The 18,922-nt window shown below is 40.0% G+C and overlaps 1 protein-coding gene across 1 annotated transcript; it reads right to left on the reverse strand.

The window, feature by feature from the left end:
* Nucleotides 1–2,589: 2,589 nt before the first annotated feature.
* On the reverse strand, nucleotides 2,590–12,233 carry tlr21 (toll-like receptor 21). The gene is made up of 2 exons (XM_028823439.2): nucleotides 12,183–12,233; nucleotides 2,590–5,707 (listed from the first exon to the last, which is right to left on the reverse strand). Exon 2 carries the CDS (start codon nucleotides 5,639–5,641, stop codon nucleotides 2,777–2,779), a length of 2,865 nt encoding a protein of 954 aa, XP_028679272.2. The 5' UTR covers nucleotides 5,642–5,707; nucleotides 12,183–12,233; the 3' UTR covers nucleotides 2,590–2,776.
* Nucleotides 12,234–18,922: the final 6,689 nt, after the last annotated feature.

Genomic DNA, 18,922 nt, shown 5'->3' on the forward strand with positions numbered 1-18,922 from the left:
GATATATGCATGTATATACAAGTCGAAACAAACTTGAGCTGAATAGGTTTCTTGTTCTCTTTGTTCTTTAAAAAGGTTACGGTCTAATGAGTTATATTTCCTGTTTTTAATTATTGTGCAATGAATCATACAATACTGTACTATTGTCTAAGCTCACTTAATCCAGTTATCCAAGGAACCATTATTCACAAGGGTCCCACGAGCTTACCTATTAAATTTGTAGAAAGAGAAACTTCTAAAAGCAAAAACCTTTGCTTCCACATAATTTATTGTTTTGACCTTGAGTAAAACTAATAACTAGAAATTCTTATAACAATACATGGGATTTTACCCCAGCTACATTTTTACAAGCATTATTAGTATCAAAACCCTAAGTACAAAACAGTTTCCAATGGAAATGCTGAATGTGTCCTGAACATATGAAGATGGTTTCCTGGCACACATACAGTAGAAGAGCTGTGCTTTGTTTGCTGTTATCTGGGTTTCTAGATTTGGTAGCACTAGTATGTGTCTGCTCTGTAGCTGCAGCCTTTTAAGGTATCACACACTGAACTTATTTTCCTAGTGTGAAATACATCTGTTGAGGGTGATCAGTTAACCCGTTGTTTCAGCAAGATAAGCAGAATTGCTGCTCCTTTGTATGGTCTTGCTTGCTTTATAGACCCCACTTTGTTCAGTGGGACTGGACTTGGAGGCACCTGTGTCAAATTCTCTTACATGCTGTTTTCTGCTTCTGAGGACTGGTACTAGAAATTACCTTAAAGCAGAGGTTTGCACAAGCCCATTCCCTAAGCAATAGGAAGTTTCTACAGAGAACAGGCATAGAGCCCAGGATAAGAGCAGAATTAGAAGGGAAGGATTCATGTGTTTACACTGAATGAAGAAAAACGAGGTAACATGAACACTTTCAAAAGTGAGTAATCATCTCTATTTAGGACTATGCCACATTAGGCAACTTTTCCAACGATTTACAGTAGTAGCCTTCATTTACATAATCTTAGTAATTCAGAGGCTTTTGTCAGTTTGCTTCTGTGAAAACCGGTTGCTAATATGAAATGCACAGCAATTTACTCCAATTAGTCTGCCACATGCTCAGAAAAAATCAGATTGAGTTGTGGAGGTGGGATTTGTAAGCAGGAGAGCTGACAACTAGTTGAATGCTCATCCAGGAGTAGAATGTACACACCTATCAGTCACAACATTAAAATAACTGAGAGGTAAAATGAATAACATTGATTATCTTGTTAAAATGACATCTGTCAAGGGATGGGATATATTAAGCAGCAAGTGAACAGTCTGTTTGTTGAAGATGATATGTTGGAAACAATACAAATTCCCAAGGATCTGAGCATCTTTGATGAGAGACAAACTGATGGGTAGACAACTGGGTCAGAGTATCTCCAAAACTGTAGGTCTTGTAAGGGGTTCCCAGTATGCGGTGGTTAGTACCTACCATAAGTGGTCTGAAAGAAGGACAGCCAGTGAACTGGCAACAGGGGAAGGGGTAGCCAAATTTTATTAATGCACATGGAGAGCCAAGGCTAGCACATCTGGTCTGATCTAACAGAAGAACTACTGCAGCACAAATTGCTAAAAAACTTAATGAGAGAAAGATGTCAGAACACACTGCATCGCAGCTTCAAGGTGGCCTGGTCTGAGGAATCACATTTTCTTTTAGATCATGTGGATGGCTGGGTGCATGTGTGTTGTTTACCTGGTGCAGAGATGGCAGCAGGATTCACTGTGTGAAGAAGGCAAGCTGGTGGAAACAGTGTGATGCTCTGGACAATGTTCTGCTGGGAAACCTTGGGTCCTGGAGCTCATGTGGCTGTTTTGACATACCAACTACCTAAAAATTGTTGCACACTACATACACCCCTTCATGGAATGGTATCCCCCAATGGCAGTGATCTCTTTCAGCAGGATAATACACCCAGCTACACTGCACAGATTGTTCAGGAATGGTTTGAATGTTACAAGGAGTTCAATGTGTTGAGTTGGCCTCCAAATTCCCCAGATCTCAATCTGACTGAGTATCTGTGGGATGTGGTGAAAAAACAAGTCTAGTCCATGGAGGTTCCACCTCACAATTTGGTCTACTAATCTGCTAACATCTTGGTGCCAGATAGCACAGGACACCTTCAGGGGCCTTATGGATTCCATGCCTTGAAGAGTCAAAGCTGTTTTGGTGGCATGAGGGGGATTTAAAACAATATGTTCAATACACTGTTATATCCATCTTGTTCACAATGATTCTGGAATAGGCTCTGATTCTGGAATGATCAAGTTTTTTTCATATTTAGATTTGATCAGAAACATTGTTGCTGTAATGAGCACGTTAAGGGAATAAGGCATACAAGTGCATCAAACTACAGTTCAATTCATTTAGTCATATAGAGGTTCTTTGGAGAAAGGAATTGATTTTCAGTGTCAGATAAAAAGAAAAGTAATAAAACTGTGAATAAAACCAGCTTGCTGTGGGTGAAGTAAAATAGTCCATATCTTAAATTTACCATAATATTAACCCCAATTTTCCAGATACCACCTCAGAAGAATTTTATGGAACATATATAAACCACACCTCTTTAATGAAAAATTTAGACTTGAAAAAATATTTTTACCTTTACATAATTAATAGTCATGTTTCAAATGATCATACTTGTCCAGTCCATCATTATCATATATACAGTCAAATACACATATTTAATATACAATCATGTCTGGGAAGTTCTGTCCAGTACAGCATTTGTAGATCTACCCTAAAGGAATCAGAAGATTACTGTGAACTGATTAGACATTTCTTTTCTTCACATTCTGAAGTATCACATCCCATAAGACTAGATATCCTTAATGCTTCTTTTAACTTAGTCCAGAAAAACTCCTGTTCTTCTGTGGTCTCAGGCCAATCAATATATGTTTTCTTTAGCATAACCCTCCTTATTCGGTGATAAGTAGACAGCTCTCGATTAGGAATCTTTTCTAGGAATATCAAGATCAGCACATCCTTCATCTCATGAAAGAGACGATAACTAGCCATTTGTATCTCAAGAGAGCACCACTCGCTGCGGAGGTATTGCCGACTAACCACACAGATTGTCTTCCTGCTGTTGTAGATGCTGTCCACAATATTGTCCACAATGTTCCTTCCCAATTCAAAATCCCTGTGATGCAGGCATAATTTAAAAAAAGAGGTTCCTTCCATTTCTAGATTTGGCAAGAGCTGCTGTAGCACCCAGTCTTCATCTTTAGAGTTGTAAGAAATAAAAGCATCATATTTATATGGAGTCTTATCCTCCATTCTTCTCCAGTGATCATTGAACCAAGAGCGAAATATGTAGTAAGTATATTTGATTTTCCAGTACATTTTGAGATAAACAATAGGTGACACCATTAGCAAAATCAGGAGGGGACTAATTGACAAAAAGAGATATTTACCAATGTCTAGGTAGCAAACACTATTATCAAATTTGTAAAAGTGATTGGATTGGTCCGAGCACATTAGATCATAGAAATATACAATCTGGACTTCACTGGCATTATCTGACCAGTTTTTGAAAGGTGTATTGTCGCAAGTACAGCTTATGGGGCATTTACGAAGATCTAGATACCTGAGGGAAGTTAAATTTTGAATTATAGTAACATTCATAATTTGCAAAGGGTTCCTACTTAATAGTAGCGAATGTAGATTTGTTAGGTTTCCAAACACTTCTTCAGTCAATGACTGAATTCCCATGTTCTCCATGTTGAGGACTCTGAGCTTCTTCAGATGCCTGAAAATGCCATCATATATTTTACTGATGCCATCACAAGAGTTATCCAGACTGAGAAATTCCAGATTAACCAGGTCATCAAAGGCATCTGTTGGTAGCTTCATGATCCTGTTCCCTGACAGGAAGAGAGATTTCAGAGACCGTAGCCCCTTGAAGTATGAATGAGGTATTATGGTGATTCCGTATGGCCTCTGCTCACTTAGTTTGAGATCGCGGAGTTTTGTAAGATTTTTGAAGGGTGACAAAGAGCTTTCCTTACTGATGTAGCGAATTTGATTGCTTTGAAGATCTAAAGTTAGCAATGTGTTCTGTATTTGGTGAAACATTTCATTAGTCAAAAGCTTGATGTTATTCCTGTCCAGATAAAGATTAATTAATTTTAAAAGACCTGAGAAAGCCTTTTTTGTAACATGAGTGATTTTATTTCCTCCTAAATCCAGAATTTCTAAGTTTTCAAGGCTTTGGAAGGTCAAGTCAAAGATCACTGAAATCCTGTTATTCCTTAAGTTGAGAATTTGAAGGTTACTGAGGTTTCCGAAACTGCTGGAGAACAGATCAGTTATAAGATTGTTATCCAAACGCAGTAGTTTGAGCTTTGTTAGGTTTTTAAAGGCCCCTTTGTTGAGAAAGGCAATATTGTTGATGTTCAGTTTCAGTGACAGAAGATTTGGTGCATTTGAGAATGCACTGTCGGCAACGGATAAAATCCGGTTATACCTATAGCTAATGTTTACCAGGTGTGGAAAATGGTACTTCACTTTTGAACAAGAATACAATCTATTCAGTTGGTTGTGTTCAATAGTGACTGATTGCACTGAGGATTTGCTCTTCAGAAAATTAAGACATTTACTGTTTTTGAGAACGTTGCGTGAAAAATCAATGATTTTGAACTCTGGGCAGTTATCAAAGGTGTTTGTTTGAAGTGATGAAATGTTATTACTCTGTAGTGCTAGCCGTCTCACCTCACTGTGTCTCAGATACTCGCATAGGTTCTGTAATCTTGAGTTGTCATTTAGACCCATGCCAGAATAATCTACATGGCCTCTCTTGATATTGCTGGTGTTCAGAAAGCGAAGTATCGATATCTGATTAAATTTCATTTGTAAATATTTGACATTTCCTAGGTCAAGGTTGTCAAAACATTGCTCATTTAGAGCAGTGTTATTTGATAAGTCTAAGATGTGTACAAAGCTGAAGGGGCTCTGTTTATTACCCAGAGATACAAGGGAATTATTACACAGTTTTAAAATTATTAATGACTTTGGGAGGCTACACGAATGGTTCAGAGTTGCCAGGAAATTGTAACAGAGATCTAGCATTCGTAAACTAGTTAAAGTTGAGACTGATTTAACAATCTGTGAATAATTTTGGAGCTTGTTAGATCGTAAATTCAGCAACTTCAATGTTCCCAGAAAGAAGAAGGCATCATATTCAATGGCACCCAGATTGTTATTGTTAAGAAATAAGTCTGTAAGGTTGGAAAGACCTGCCAACATCTTGCTTTTCAAATGCTGAATTTTGTTGAAAGACAAGTTTAACATTTTTAAGCTATAAAGCCCATCAAATGCATATTCCTCCAAAGTTTCCAAAGCATTGAAGTCAATGTGCAGGCTAATCAGTTGGGAGAACTTATGAAAGGCCTTCTGAGGCAGTCTTGTAAGCAGATTGTGGGAAATGTTGAGTGCCCTTGTGTTGTGAGGAAGATCGGACACCAAATCGCTGACACATCTCTGAAACCTCTGGATGCAGTTGAAACTTGTGTCATCTTGATAATTACGAATACAGTTTCTGAAGCTGTAAGCTGATATTAATGTCACCAGCATCACTGACATATAGCAGAGCTGTACAGAGAGCAGACATTTAGCAGCCATTCTTCAAAGTGTCAGCTCTGTAATAACAAGCAGCGCTCCCCTGCAGTGCTATGATAGTCCAACCATCTGAAAAGAGAAATTAAGACTTCAATTAAACTGTTTACACTAGTATGACAGTTTCAACTTATCAAATGCTGTTATATATATATATATATATATATATATATATATATATATATATATATATATATATATATATATATATATATATATTAGTATTTACACAGTATATGTATTTATATTTATGATATTTATATTTATTTATATATATTTATTAATATATTTATATTTATATTGTTGAGGTACTATCCAGCCGGGAAGCAATCGTAATGGAAAGACCTGGGGAGCTGATGTACACAGGGCACTGTCTTCCACGGAGAGCTAGATGGCAGCACCCCTGGGTTGCAGTGTCACCTCAGAACCTTGCATGGCTCCATGGAAGTTGAAGTTTGGCACAACCTTTTTGGGTTCTGTGGGAGCCACCAGGGGGAGCTGCAGAGCCCTACTTTGAATTTACACCACACCTGGGAGTACTTTGCTTCCCAAAGGAAGAGTGGAAGAAGAAGACAAAGACAGAAAAAAATGAGAAAAAAGTGCTTATACTCTTGTGCTTTGTATTGTGTGCTGGGACTGTGCAGAGGAAAACGATTTGGGAAGAGATTTCCCCCACTTAAATAAATATGTGTTGTGCTGGACTTGTGTCTAGTGTCTGTCTGTGTCAGGTTTTGGGACACAAGTTCTACCGGACATACATTTGACTGGGACACTGTGAAAGTAAGATTTAGGGCCAGTACTAAGAGTGCCAGAGAACTGGCTGAATTGTGGCTCTGTAATGAAAACACTATTACATCCACTTGGACTTAAACCCAGCATGTTCTTCTTCTTCTTTAGGCTGCTCCCATTAGGGGTTGCCACAGCGGATCATTTTCTTCCATATCTTTCTGTCCTCTGCATCTTGCTCTGTTACACCCATCACCTGCATGTCCTCTCTCACCCCATCCATAAATCTTCGCTTAGGCCTTCCTCTTTTCCTCTTCCCTGGCAGCTCTATCCTTAGCATCCTTCTCCCAATATACCCAGCATCTCTCCACTGCACATGTCCAAACCAACACAACCTTGCCTCTCTGACTTTGTCTCCCAACCGTCCAACCTGAGCTGACCCTCCAATGTACTGATTTCTAATCCTATCCATCCTCATCACACCCACTGCGAATCTTAGCATCTTTAACTCTGCCACCTCCAGCTCTGTCTCCTGCTTTCTGGTCAGTGCCACCGTCTCCAACCCATATAACATAGCTGATCTCACTACCGTCTAGTAGACCTTCCTTTTCACTCTTACTGATACCCGTCTGTCACAAATTACTCCTAACACTCTTCTCCACCCATTTCACCCTGCCTGCACTCTCTTTTTCACCTCTCTTCCACAATCCCCATTACTCTGTACTGTTGATCCCAAGTATTTAAACTCATCCACCTTTGCCAACTCTACTCCCTGAATCCTCACCATTCCACTGACCTCCTCTCATTTACACACATATATTCTGTCTTGTTCCTACTGACCTTCATTCATCTCCTCTCTAGAGCATATCTCCACCTCTCCAGGGTCTCCTCAACCTGCTCCCTACTATCGCTACAGATCAAAATGTCATCAGCAAACATCATAGTCCACGGGAAATTCTGTCTAATCTCGTCTGTCAACCTGTCCATCACCATTGCAAATAAGAAAATGCTCAGAGCCGATCCCTGATGTAATCCCACCTCCACATTGACTGCATCCGTCATTCCTACCGCAGACTTCACCACTGTCACACTTCCCTCGTACATATCCTGTACAACTCTTACGTACTTCTCTGCCACTCCTGACTTCCTCATACAATACCACAGCTCCTCTCGAGGCATCCTGTCATATGCTTTCTCCAGGTCCACAAAGACGCAATGCAGCTCCTTCTGGCCTTCTCTAAACTTCTCTATCAACATCCTCAGAGCAAACATTGCATCTGTGGTGCTGTTTCTTGGCATGAAACCATACTGCTGCTCACTAATCATCACCTCACTTCTTAACCTAGCTTCCACTACTCTTTCCCATAACTTCATGCTGTGGCTCATCAATTTTATTCCCCTGTAGTTACTACAGTCCTGCACATCCCCCTTATTCTTACGTATCTGCACCAGTACACTTCTTCTCCACTCCTCAGGCATCCTCTCACTTTCCAGGATTCCATTATACAATCTGGTTAAAAACTCCACTGCCATCTCTCCTAAACACCTCCATGCTTCCACAGGTATGTCATCTGGACCAATGGCTTTTCCATTCTTCATCCTCTTCATAGCTTTCCTTACTTCCTCCTTGCTAATCCGTTGCACTTCCTGATTCACTATCTCCACATCATCCAACCTCTTCTCTCTCTCATTCTCTTCATTCATAAGCCTCTCAAAATACTCTTTCCATCTGCTCAACACACTCTCCTCACTTGTGAATATGTTTCCATCTTTATCCTTTATTACCTTAACCTGCTGCACAACTTTCCCTGCTCGGTCCCTCTGTCTAGCCAATCGGTACAGGTCCTTTTCTCCCTCCTTAGTGTCCAACCTCTCATACAACTCATCATACGCTTTTTCCTTAGCCTTCACCACCTGTCTCTTCACCTTGCGCCTTATCTCCTTGTACTCTTGTCTACTTTCTGTATCTCTCTGACTATTCCACTTCTTCTTTGCCATCCTCTTCCTATATATACTTTTCTGTATTTCCTCATTCCACCACCAGGTTTCCTTTTCCTCCTTCCTCTGTCCAGATGTCACACCAAGCATCCTTCTTGCTGTCACCCTTACTACATCTGCTGTAGTTTCCCAGCTGTCTGGTAACTCTTCACTGCCACCCAGTGCCTGTCTCACCTCCTCCCTAAACTCAACCTTGCAGTCTTCCTTTTTCAACTTCCACCATTTGATCCTTGGCTCTGCCCTCACTCTCTTCCTCTTCTTGATCTCCAGCGTCATCCTACAGACCACCATCCTATGCTGCTTAACTACACTTTCCCCTGCCACCACTTGGAAGTCTTCAGTCTCCTTCAGATTGACTCTTCCACGTAGGATGTAATCAACCTGTGTGTATCTTCCTCCACTCTTGTACATCATAGTAGAGGAATGAGGAGTAGAGTTGGCGAAGGTGGATAAGTTTAAATACTTGGGATCAACAGTACAGAGTAATGGGGATTGTGGAAGAGAGGTGAAAAAGAGAGTGCAGGCAGGGTGGAAATGGTGGAGAAGAGTGTCAGGAGTGATTTGTGACAGACGGATATCAGCAAGATTGATAGGGAAGGTCTACAGGACGGTAGTGAGACCAGCTATGTTATATGAGTTCTAGACAGTGGCACTGACCAGAAAGCAGGAGACAGAGCTGGAGGTAGCAGAGTTAAAGATGTTAAGATTTGCATTGGGTGTGACGAGGATGGACAGGATTAGAAATGAGTACATTAGAGGGTCAGCTCAGGTTGGATGGTTGGGAGACAAAGTCAGAGAGGCGAGATTGCGTTGGTTTAGACATTTGCAGAGGAGAGATGCGGAGTATATTGGGAGAAGGATTCTAAGGATATAGCTACCAGGCAAGAGAAAAAGAGGAAGGCCTAAGAGAAGGTTTATGGATGTGGTGAGAGAGGACATGCAGGTGATGGGTGTAACAGAACAATATACAGAGGACAGAAAGATATGGAAGAAGATGATCCACTGTGGCAACCCCTAATGGAAGAGGCCGAAAGAAGAAGACTCTGAAGGAGTCAGTGCCTCACCAGCCATGAGCTGCTCCGCACGTCAGTGATATATATGTATATATACAGCATTTGTAAAGTTGATGAGTCTGTCATACTTATATTTTTATATATATGTATATACATGTAATTTGGTTTCCCTTCACAGGAAAAACAACATTAATTGAGAAATATGAGGTTTCACTCTTTGTTCAGTAGAATAGGAAATGAAACTCTTGTGGATGTAAACAGTTGTTTTATATCTGCAGCTAATTTAATCTATATAAATACTACATTTTCAGTTAAAAATTACAGGTATGTTGTCAAAGACTGTTTAGACTCCAGACAAATTGCTACAAAGGGGACTCTGAACAGAAAGATAAGAAATACATCTTCCTGCAACATGTTAAAATTGTATGATTAATATTTTCTGTAAAGATTATTCTAGTTAAAGTATTCCTTTAGTTAATTTACTAAATAAAAGAATCACAGCCCTTCACTCTAAGTACAGTATTCCTTCAAGATCACTTTTACAAAATATAGATAATTTGCCACATGTCTGCTTGTCAGTGAAGAACGCTGGAGAATTATTACATCAGTGTATTTAAAAAATGGCACTCTGCTCAGCATATCATCTTCAATGAAGGTGCTCCTCTTGCATTGGTTCCCCAATAACCTAACAATGCCTCTGAACTCTAGAGTGACACAATCAATGATTCTCAGTCCTTCTCCTTTTCCAACTCAGTGTTCCTCCAGAAGGTCTGTCAGCCTAAGACATAAATTATATTAATGTCTGGAATCAAATGATCCATACGGTGTTAGTCATATATTCAAATCAGAAATATAGTCCAGCTTATGGTGCAGCCACTAAAGTCCCCTGACATAAATTTCTGGTCATTTCTGCACTCTGCCCTGAGCAATGACCACCAAGACTCTTGCACATTTCCTGAGCTGATCCTTGTATCTTTGCTATGTATTATCCACATTTCCTTCATGAGAGGAGTTGTTATTCTCTTACTAATGGAGTTTGGAGCCATCTTCAATCTAATCTAGAACTTTTGGGTAGGAGACAGGTGGAAGACACCCAAAAAGAGCACAAGGCTCCAAATTAAATAAATATACAGTACATTATTACCATGGTAGGATGAATAAAATCACTGTCCAACTGTACTCACATTGGGAGCTGGCAAACCCAATGATTTTCTTTAGAATATGCACTACCTGGAGGTAACCAACAGGAATAAAAGGAGAAAATGCAAACTCTACAGAGCAAGCAGCCTAGCCTTGAATTAGCTATTTATCTGTCTGTCTATTTCCAAACCTGCTTAATCCACCTCAGGGTAATGGGGTATCAGGATCCATCTCGACACCATTGGGCACAACATAGGATCCAGCCTGGATGAGGTGCTAATCCATCATGAGGCATGCTCAGGCACACACTTGCTTATCTGTGCCAGTGTGTAGTTGCTAACTGATATAACATCTTTCTTGGAATGTGGGAGGTAAAATGCACAGCAATACTAACACACATTCCTACTCTAGGAAATTTAATTTGCATAATTCTTGATTGTTACAAGATTTTCATATTTAACTGGATAAATTTAACATAAAACTATTCTTGTACTATTCACAGGTGCTAGGTGACCATTCCTGGAAATGCATCTGTGTCTTTACCTAAGGCATCTTACAATATTTACTGTATTATAAATGCTCTCATTCATTTTTTGCTACTTTGGTACAGATGGGTTAAATGACTTGCTCAGGGTCACAGCGTGAATTGCAAGAGAGACAGGGACCATCAACCTTGAGACTTAGCATCCAGTGCCTTAGGCACAACACCACAATGCCACACTACTATATAATGGAGATTAATCATATTCACCAACTCCTAGTCCTTGTCTGTGTGAGCTTTACATGTTCCCTCAGTGTTAGTGTAATATTTCATCAGAGTACTGGATTTCCTCTGACATCCCCAAAGACAGGCATATTAAGAGAATCAGTGACTCCAAACTGACCTCTGTGTGAATGTGAATACTTCACAGTGCCATGTGCAGGGCAACTTCTTGTCTTATGCCTAATGCTGTAGGAATTGGCTCAAGCCCCCATGACTGGGAATTGGATTAAATGGTTTGAGATGTTATGTTTTATATTATAAAAAGATAATTGAACAAAGGAACAGCTGGACACATAATAATAATAATGAACAAATACGGCATTTAAAAATTACTTTGTAGACTGCAAGAACTGAATTAAGGGATCCGAGAGACAAAGTGACTTAAAAATTAGGTGTAAAATGAATTGTGAAAAAGTGTGTTTAAAATAGCTCTACCAGACAGCAGAAGTATCTGCATCAAGTCTGAAACACTGTGCTTTGTGTAAAAATAATTCTACAGCAGCTTTAAACGTAGCATGTAAATGATTTGAAGCTGCTAGCAGTGTATTTTTAGTTACATTGTATTGAAGCACAGTTTATCATTGTAAGTCAATTAAGACCAAATATAACAATTAAAAAGAGTATTTCATGTAGTTCCTTTCAACAAGCATTTATTTTAGCAATACACTACATTTTAGATTTTAAAATCTGACTGTGGGCAAGTGGCATGATGTGCTGAACGTAGCAGCATGAGGACCAACCCTGTAGCCTTTTGGTGTCCAAATTCTTATTCACTGGGCTGCCATGCCTGAGTGAGAACAGAATAAACTGAAGGGCACACTGACAATCAGTTCAAATTAATAATCAGATTTCATCTCCTTTAAAGAAGTACACCTATCAGATAGATAATAGTATAATATTAACTTACCAAGACAACCTCTTTACTTCTCTCTTTGTTGGCGAAGAGCTGATGATGAACTCCAGGGGAAGGGGAATAGAGATATTATAGATAGAGAGGATCTTGAAAGAGGAAACTACTACTATTGTTCCTCAATAATTTGGCACTGGAGTATGAATTAAACTTTACAAGAAATGGAAAGTCTTTACCCAGACTGTGTTTTGCAGGTATGGTAACTTAAAGTATGTGAATCAGTCAGATGTGTATGATAGTAACTTATCTCCCACTACTTCATTAAATAGGCACCAGCCTGCTAGAAACACTATCAAAATGTAATTCAGATAGAAGATGAATAAACCCCCTCTCTTATGCATTTAAAACTCAGGAACTCCCTGTGACGATGCAGGCTCACTCCACACTCCTATCGTCCTTCCGGGAGCCCTGAACCCAACACCGGACCAAGACTTGGGTTCTTTCCCCAGTGGCCAGGGTGTTCACGCTGGGGCTAAACCAGCCCAAAGCCTCCATGACTGCCGCTGCCTTTCAACGGTCAGTCGTCTTCAATACCGGTCACTCCAGCTCCATGATCGCTCAGCTGGAGCAACTGCTTTCTTCAGCCCCACCAAGTGTCGGCCAAACACTCCTCTGCAGGGGCTCACCTCCCAGCTGCCTGCCTTTGCTCCATCGAGCCTGCTCTCTCTCGCTCTCGCACCGGCTATCCGCTCCCTGATTCCTGCCACCTTCTTCCCTGCAACCTCCGTCTCTTTCTTTTCTCTTTCCTTCATTTTTTCCAACTAGCCACCTCACGCTTCTACAGGTGCTGGTCATAAAATTAGAATATCATGACAAAGTTGATTTATTTCAGTTATTCCATTCAAAAACTGAAACTTGTATATTAGATTCATTCATTACACACAGACTGATGTATTTCAAATGTTTATTTCTTTTAATGTTGATGATTATAACTGACAACTAATGAAAGTCCCAAATTCAGTATCTCGGAAAATTAGAATATTGTGAAAAGGTTCAATATTGAAGACACCTGGTGCCACACTCTAATCAGCTAATTAACTCAAAACACCTGCAAAAGCCTTTAAATGGTCTCTCAGTCTAGTTCTGTAGGCTACACAATCATGGGGAAGACTGCTGACTTGACAGTTGTCAAAAAGACAACCACTGACACCTTGCACACGGAGGGCAAGACACAAAAGGTCATTGCTAAAGAGGCTGGCTGTTCACAGAGCTCTGTGTCCAAGCACATTGAGAGGTGAAGGGAAGGACAAGATGTGGTAGAAAAAAGTGTACAAGCAATAGGGATAACCGCACCCTGGAGAGGATTGTGAAACAAAACCCATTCAAAAATGTGGGGGAGATTCACAAAGAGTGGACTACAGCTGGAGTCAGTGCTTCAAGAACCACCACGCACAGACGTATGCAAGACATGGGTTTCAGCTGTCGCATTCCTTGTGTCAAGCCACTCTTGAACAAGAGACAGCATCAGAAGCGTCTCGCCTGAGCTAAAGACAAAAAGGACTGGACTGCTGCTTTCTGATGAAAGTAAATTTTGCATTTCCTTTGGAAATCAAGGTCCCTGAGTCTGGAGGAAGAGAGGAGAGGCACAGAATACACGTTGTGTGAGGTCCAGTGTAAAGTTTCCACAGTCAGTGATGGTTTGGGGTGCCATGTCATCTGCTGGTGTTGGTTCATTGTGTTTTCTGAGGTCCAAGGTCAACGCAGCCGTCTACCAGGAAGTTTTAGAGCACTTCATGCTTCCTGCTGCTGACGAACTTTATGGAGATGCAGATTTCATTTTTCAACAGGACCTGACACCTGCACACAGTGCCAAAGCTACCAGTACCTGGTTTAAGGACCATAGAATCCCTGTTCTTGATTGGCCAGCAAACTCGCCTGACCTTACCCCATAGAAAATTTATGGGGTATTGTGAAGAGGAAGATGTAATACACCATACCCAACAATTCAGAAGAGCTGAAGGCCACTATCAGAGCAACATGGGCTCTCATAACACCTGAGCAGTGCCACAGACTGATCGACTCCATGCCACGCCGCATTGCTGCAGTAATCCAGGCCAAAGGAGCCCCAACTAAATATTGAGTGCTGTACATGCTCATACTTTTCATGTTCATACCTTTCAGTTGGCCAACATTTCTAAAAATCCTTTTTTTGCATTGGTCTTAATTGATATTCTAATTTTCCGAGATACTGAATTTGGGACTTTCATTAGTTGTCAGTTATAATCATCAACATTAAAAGAAATAAACATTTGAAATACATCAGTCTGTGTGTAATGAATGAATCTAATAGACAAGTTTCACTTTTTGAATGGAATTACTGAAATAAATCAACTTTGTCATGATATTCTAATTTTATGACCAGCACCTGTATATATCACAGGGATGTGGAACAGCTGTGGCAATCAGCAGCTCCCGGGAACAATTACAGACGTGGACAACTCCTCACCTGTGCACTTAAGTGAGAATCGCCCGCATTACGAATTCCCCAAGAATCGCTCGGCCACACACCACCACACCCCCTCGCTAAGCTGTGAGTGCGGCGATTATTTATTTTAAAAACTGGGCCTTTTGACATGAGCTGTGGACCCACTATACCACACTCCCACTGGAGAGTGGAGAGGGATACACAAGGCCATTTAAAAAATGCTAAAGCCTGTCCTTCTAGTCTCTTTTGTGATTGATTACTTAGCAGTGACCTTTTCTACTTTTTCCACCACGTGAGTTGTTTCCTGTTGCTTCTAGGAATGAGTACTTATGCCTAGAATTCACCCCGAAGGCTGTCACTGAGTTTGCCTTAGTCATTTCATCATACGCTTTACTCTTTTGTCTTCAGGGACTTATCCCAGAGGAGACATGTTCTGGTCCTCAAGGGTTACAGAGGCTGCAGGCTTTGATTCCGACCAATGTCTTCATGTGAAATAGATGTTGACCAGTGGAGTTCATGTGAAACAGATTGTAAAAGCCACACAGGCTAGACGAGCATCCCGGCCAGAAGATGGGATGGTTCCTTACCCAGATGGGAAGCTCTTAGCAAGCAGACAGACATCCCTGCCAGAGAGGAGAAGGGGATCAGACCTGGAAGAGAGAGCCAGAAAGGATGGACGGACAGCCCACCAAAAAGAGAACATGTCGCTGGGTTTTTTTATACCCCCAGCATATTAGATAGCAGTGGCCCTGGACATCGGTGCCTAGTGGGAAATCCAGCAGAACAGCCCTGCTGGGGTCACTGGGTACCGCAAGATGGCACTCCTGCTGTAATAGACTTTCATATGACCCAGAAGTGCTTCCATCGGGCAGTAGCCCTGGCACTGGAAGTACTCCCAGGTCCTTAATAAAAGGAACTGCATTCCCTTATCCAGATGAGTCGGAGCTGGGAGGAAGAAAGGCAACACTCAACTGGAGGAGGACAGTGTGGTGGTAAGGAGAGAGATTTTTGTGTATTGGAGAAAGAAACTTGTGCTTTTGTGCTACTTTGTGGTGTTGTGAAAGGAATACAGTTGAATAAACCATCCTTAATTTGCACCCGGGACTATTTGTGTGTTCGTGTTGGGCATATGGGGCTTGCTAATGCCCCTGGTTCCATCACAAGATGTTGTTGCTAATTGAACTCCTTGGTTATCTAAACAGGTCACTTGAGCTCACTTATTGCTGTTCCGACTTTTACTGCCCAGGAATCTCTTAATTTTTCTACTTTTTTGCTTCATTTTAAATCTTTTGTTTGTTCAGAATTGTATAGTTCTAATTGTTGACTAATTTTTGATAATGACCTTAGGTTAAAAGTAATCAGAGGTACATGAGCTAATTAGCTAAACTGGTACAACCTTCTTCTCTTTGTATGAATACATCATATAGTAGACAGACAGACAGACAGACAGACAGACAGACAGACAGACAGACAGACAGACAGACAGATAGATAGATAGATAGATAGATAGATAGATAGATAGATAGATAGATAGATAGATAGATAGATAGATAGATAGATAGATCTTTATTTGTCCCCTGGGGGAAATTCAAATATTAAAAAAAAAAAAAAGATTCTAACTCTCTTTGGTACATTTTGTTGATTTTTTTTTTTTCGTATATGCGCAGAAAGGAATTCCGGACACAACACGGATAACAATAAGCAGAATATCTAAGTAAATGGCCTAGACAAAGAAGAACAAAATGCTTTGTAACTGACAATGGGTTTTAATAGATTCTTTCTTCCACTGGGGTCCGGCAGAGCCCCTGACTTACAGTATGTGATGTGTCTTACTGTTCTCCAAATCTCTTTTCGACTTCACTTGCATTTCACCTAATTCATGTGATAATATTGGGAAATGTTGCTAATTTAAAAGACCGTGTTTGAGCAAATTACTTGTAGGGGAATTTTTGGTACATTTTCTCTGTTCAACTTTTGCCATTTTCACTGTCGCGTGTCTCTCTCTTAATGTCACTGTTAACATTCTGCTGCTATTATTCTCTTGTTATTTTTAATTTTTCTTTTTTTATTCTGTACCTCAAAATATACTATTTCCATTCTAATGTGGTTTCATTCTTATTTCACTAATAAACAGCATTTCATTTCCCTTGAATAGCTGTTTCTGGAGTCTTGACTCCTTAGCTTTCAGTATCGTCGTGTATGCCATGACACCCATTTTTTAAACACAGAGTTAAACTAATAAGTTCTAGACTGGTGGCACACAATTTAAAACATATCTAAGAACGTCCAGAGCTTCTGTCCCATCTGCATGTGATGATGGCATAAGTGTTGGATGGCTTACAGATGTAGGTGTTATTGAACTGCTGTCCAAATCAAGAACACTCATTCTGTTCTGAAAACCATCAAATGGTGAGCATTTATCTAAACTGAGTGCTTTTGCATTTTTATAAGAGCTGGATTGTTTGACTTTGCTTAAGGGATGTACGACTATGCAATAATAAAATGAGGAGGTCCAGTCCATTATAATGTAATATGTACTTGCTGGAGGTACATGCTTCCTGAAAATTAATTATTTTACCTCACAGCCTACTGCTAGCCCAAACATTCACCCATACACACATCAGAACAAGTAGGAGAGGACAAAACACTTAAACAGTAGAGAAAAACTACAACTTACCCTGACTTCTAATGTTGTTTTAATTTTTTTAAATAAATATCCATCCATTATCCAACCCGCTATATCCTAACTACAGGGTCACAGGGGTCTGCTGGAGTCAATCCCAGCCAACACAGGGCGCAAGGCTGAAATAAATATTGCCTTTTTCAAATTGGATAGTACTAGATCTTGAACCAAAACTAAATATTAGATTAAATAAATTTACATTATATCCAGTTTCCTGAGCTGTAAAAGTAATCACTCCATTGATCTGACTATGTGGTTACATCACCTTAACAGCAGTAACTCCCTCCTGATATCTCCAATACTACTTGGCCAGTCTTCTACAGCACTATGGAGGAATTGTGGCCCTGCTTCCATTTACAGAAGTACTTCTAGTGTGGATCTCAGGTTTGTGTTGCATTGCTGTCCTGTCCAGAAAGGAATATTATCTGGTAGGGGGATTAGAATATTTTCCAAAAAAGTAATTTCTGCACAACAGGATGATGATTACAAATACTGAAGGTAGCTCTGAGAAACCATAATGAATAATAGCTCTTTGGAGAAGGAGGTTGACATTACACTACAGTAACCATTATTAGCCAATTATTTCTCCAGGAAAATTGGTGTAATTGAACTTTCCCCATTTTCTTCATTTTTACAAAAGGGATACAATATCTGCAATTTAATGTTATTCCTGTGCTACAAAGACGCATGCACAGCAAATATTATTATTATTATTTGCTGCTTCATTCCAGCTTGTGTGAACATTAATAATGCATCTAATGAACATTTCATGTTTAATTACTAATGACAACTAATCATTAGTAGTCATTAGTAATTTCTTATCATTAGTAGTCATTGATAGTTACTAATAATTTTAATTACTAAAAACTAGGGGGCTCTGCCCCGTGCTCACTTTGCTCGCCCACACCCCAGTGGGGGAGCACTGTGCGCCAGACACTTCGCGTTTCTGCCACTCATGTTGTGAAGGGGGGGCTGAACACACGCTAAGGATATGCGGTCAGATCAGCTGCTGTCTTGCTGTCACGCTGGGTGTCGATCATTTAAAAGCCTGTGCTGCAGCTGTCCTTTTGTCTCACTGCCTTGTCTTGCGAGACGTTAAAGTGTCTCTGAGAAAATCGTCTCCTTCCAAGCCTTCCAAGATTTTTTTTATAACAGAGAGATGTACATCATGATTCATTTTAGGATTAACTTCTAAGATGTTCCAATAAGTACCCTTGTTCATCATGTACAGTATCATAAAACTGCTGAAGACCTTGTACAGTAATATTTTATAATTGAGATTCCATTTATTTGTATGTCAGTATTGTGTAAAGCATGAGTAATACAGAGTTTAATTGTTAAACATCAACAAAATTAAAAAAAAAATAATAATTTTTTTTTGTCTTAGCTCCATCTACAGGATTTTTCCATTTTCACTTTTGCCATCTAATCTTAAAAAATGCTTCTGTAAGAGATTTAGGTAACTGGAAGTTCAAGTGCAAGACACAACCAAAAGTTGGCTATAACTTCGCTGACAGTAAAAATCACCAATGAATAAGAAAGGATGTAAAATGGCAAAGGACTGCATATTTCCTCACACTTTGAATCAGCACACTCCACCCCTACTGACACACAAGCTACTCTGTTTGT

The sequence above is a fragment of the Erpetoichthys calabaricus genome, chromosome 17 (assembly GCF_900747795.2).
Source record: "Erpetoichthys calabaricus chromosome 17, fErpCal1.3, whole genome shotgun sequence".
NCBI classification, from domain to species: Eukaryota; Metazoa; Chordata; class Cladistia; order Polypteriformes; family Polypteridae; genus Erpetoichthys; species Erpetoichthys calabaricus.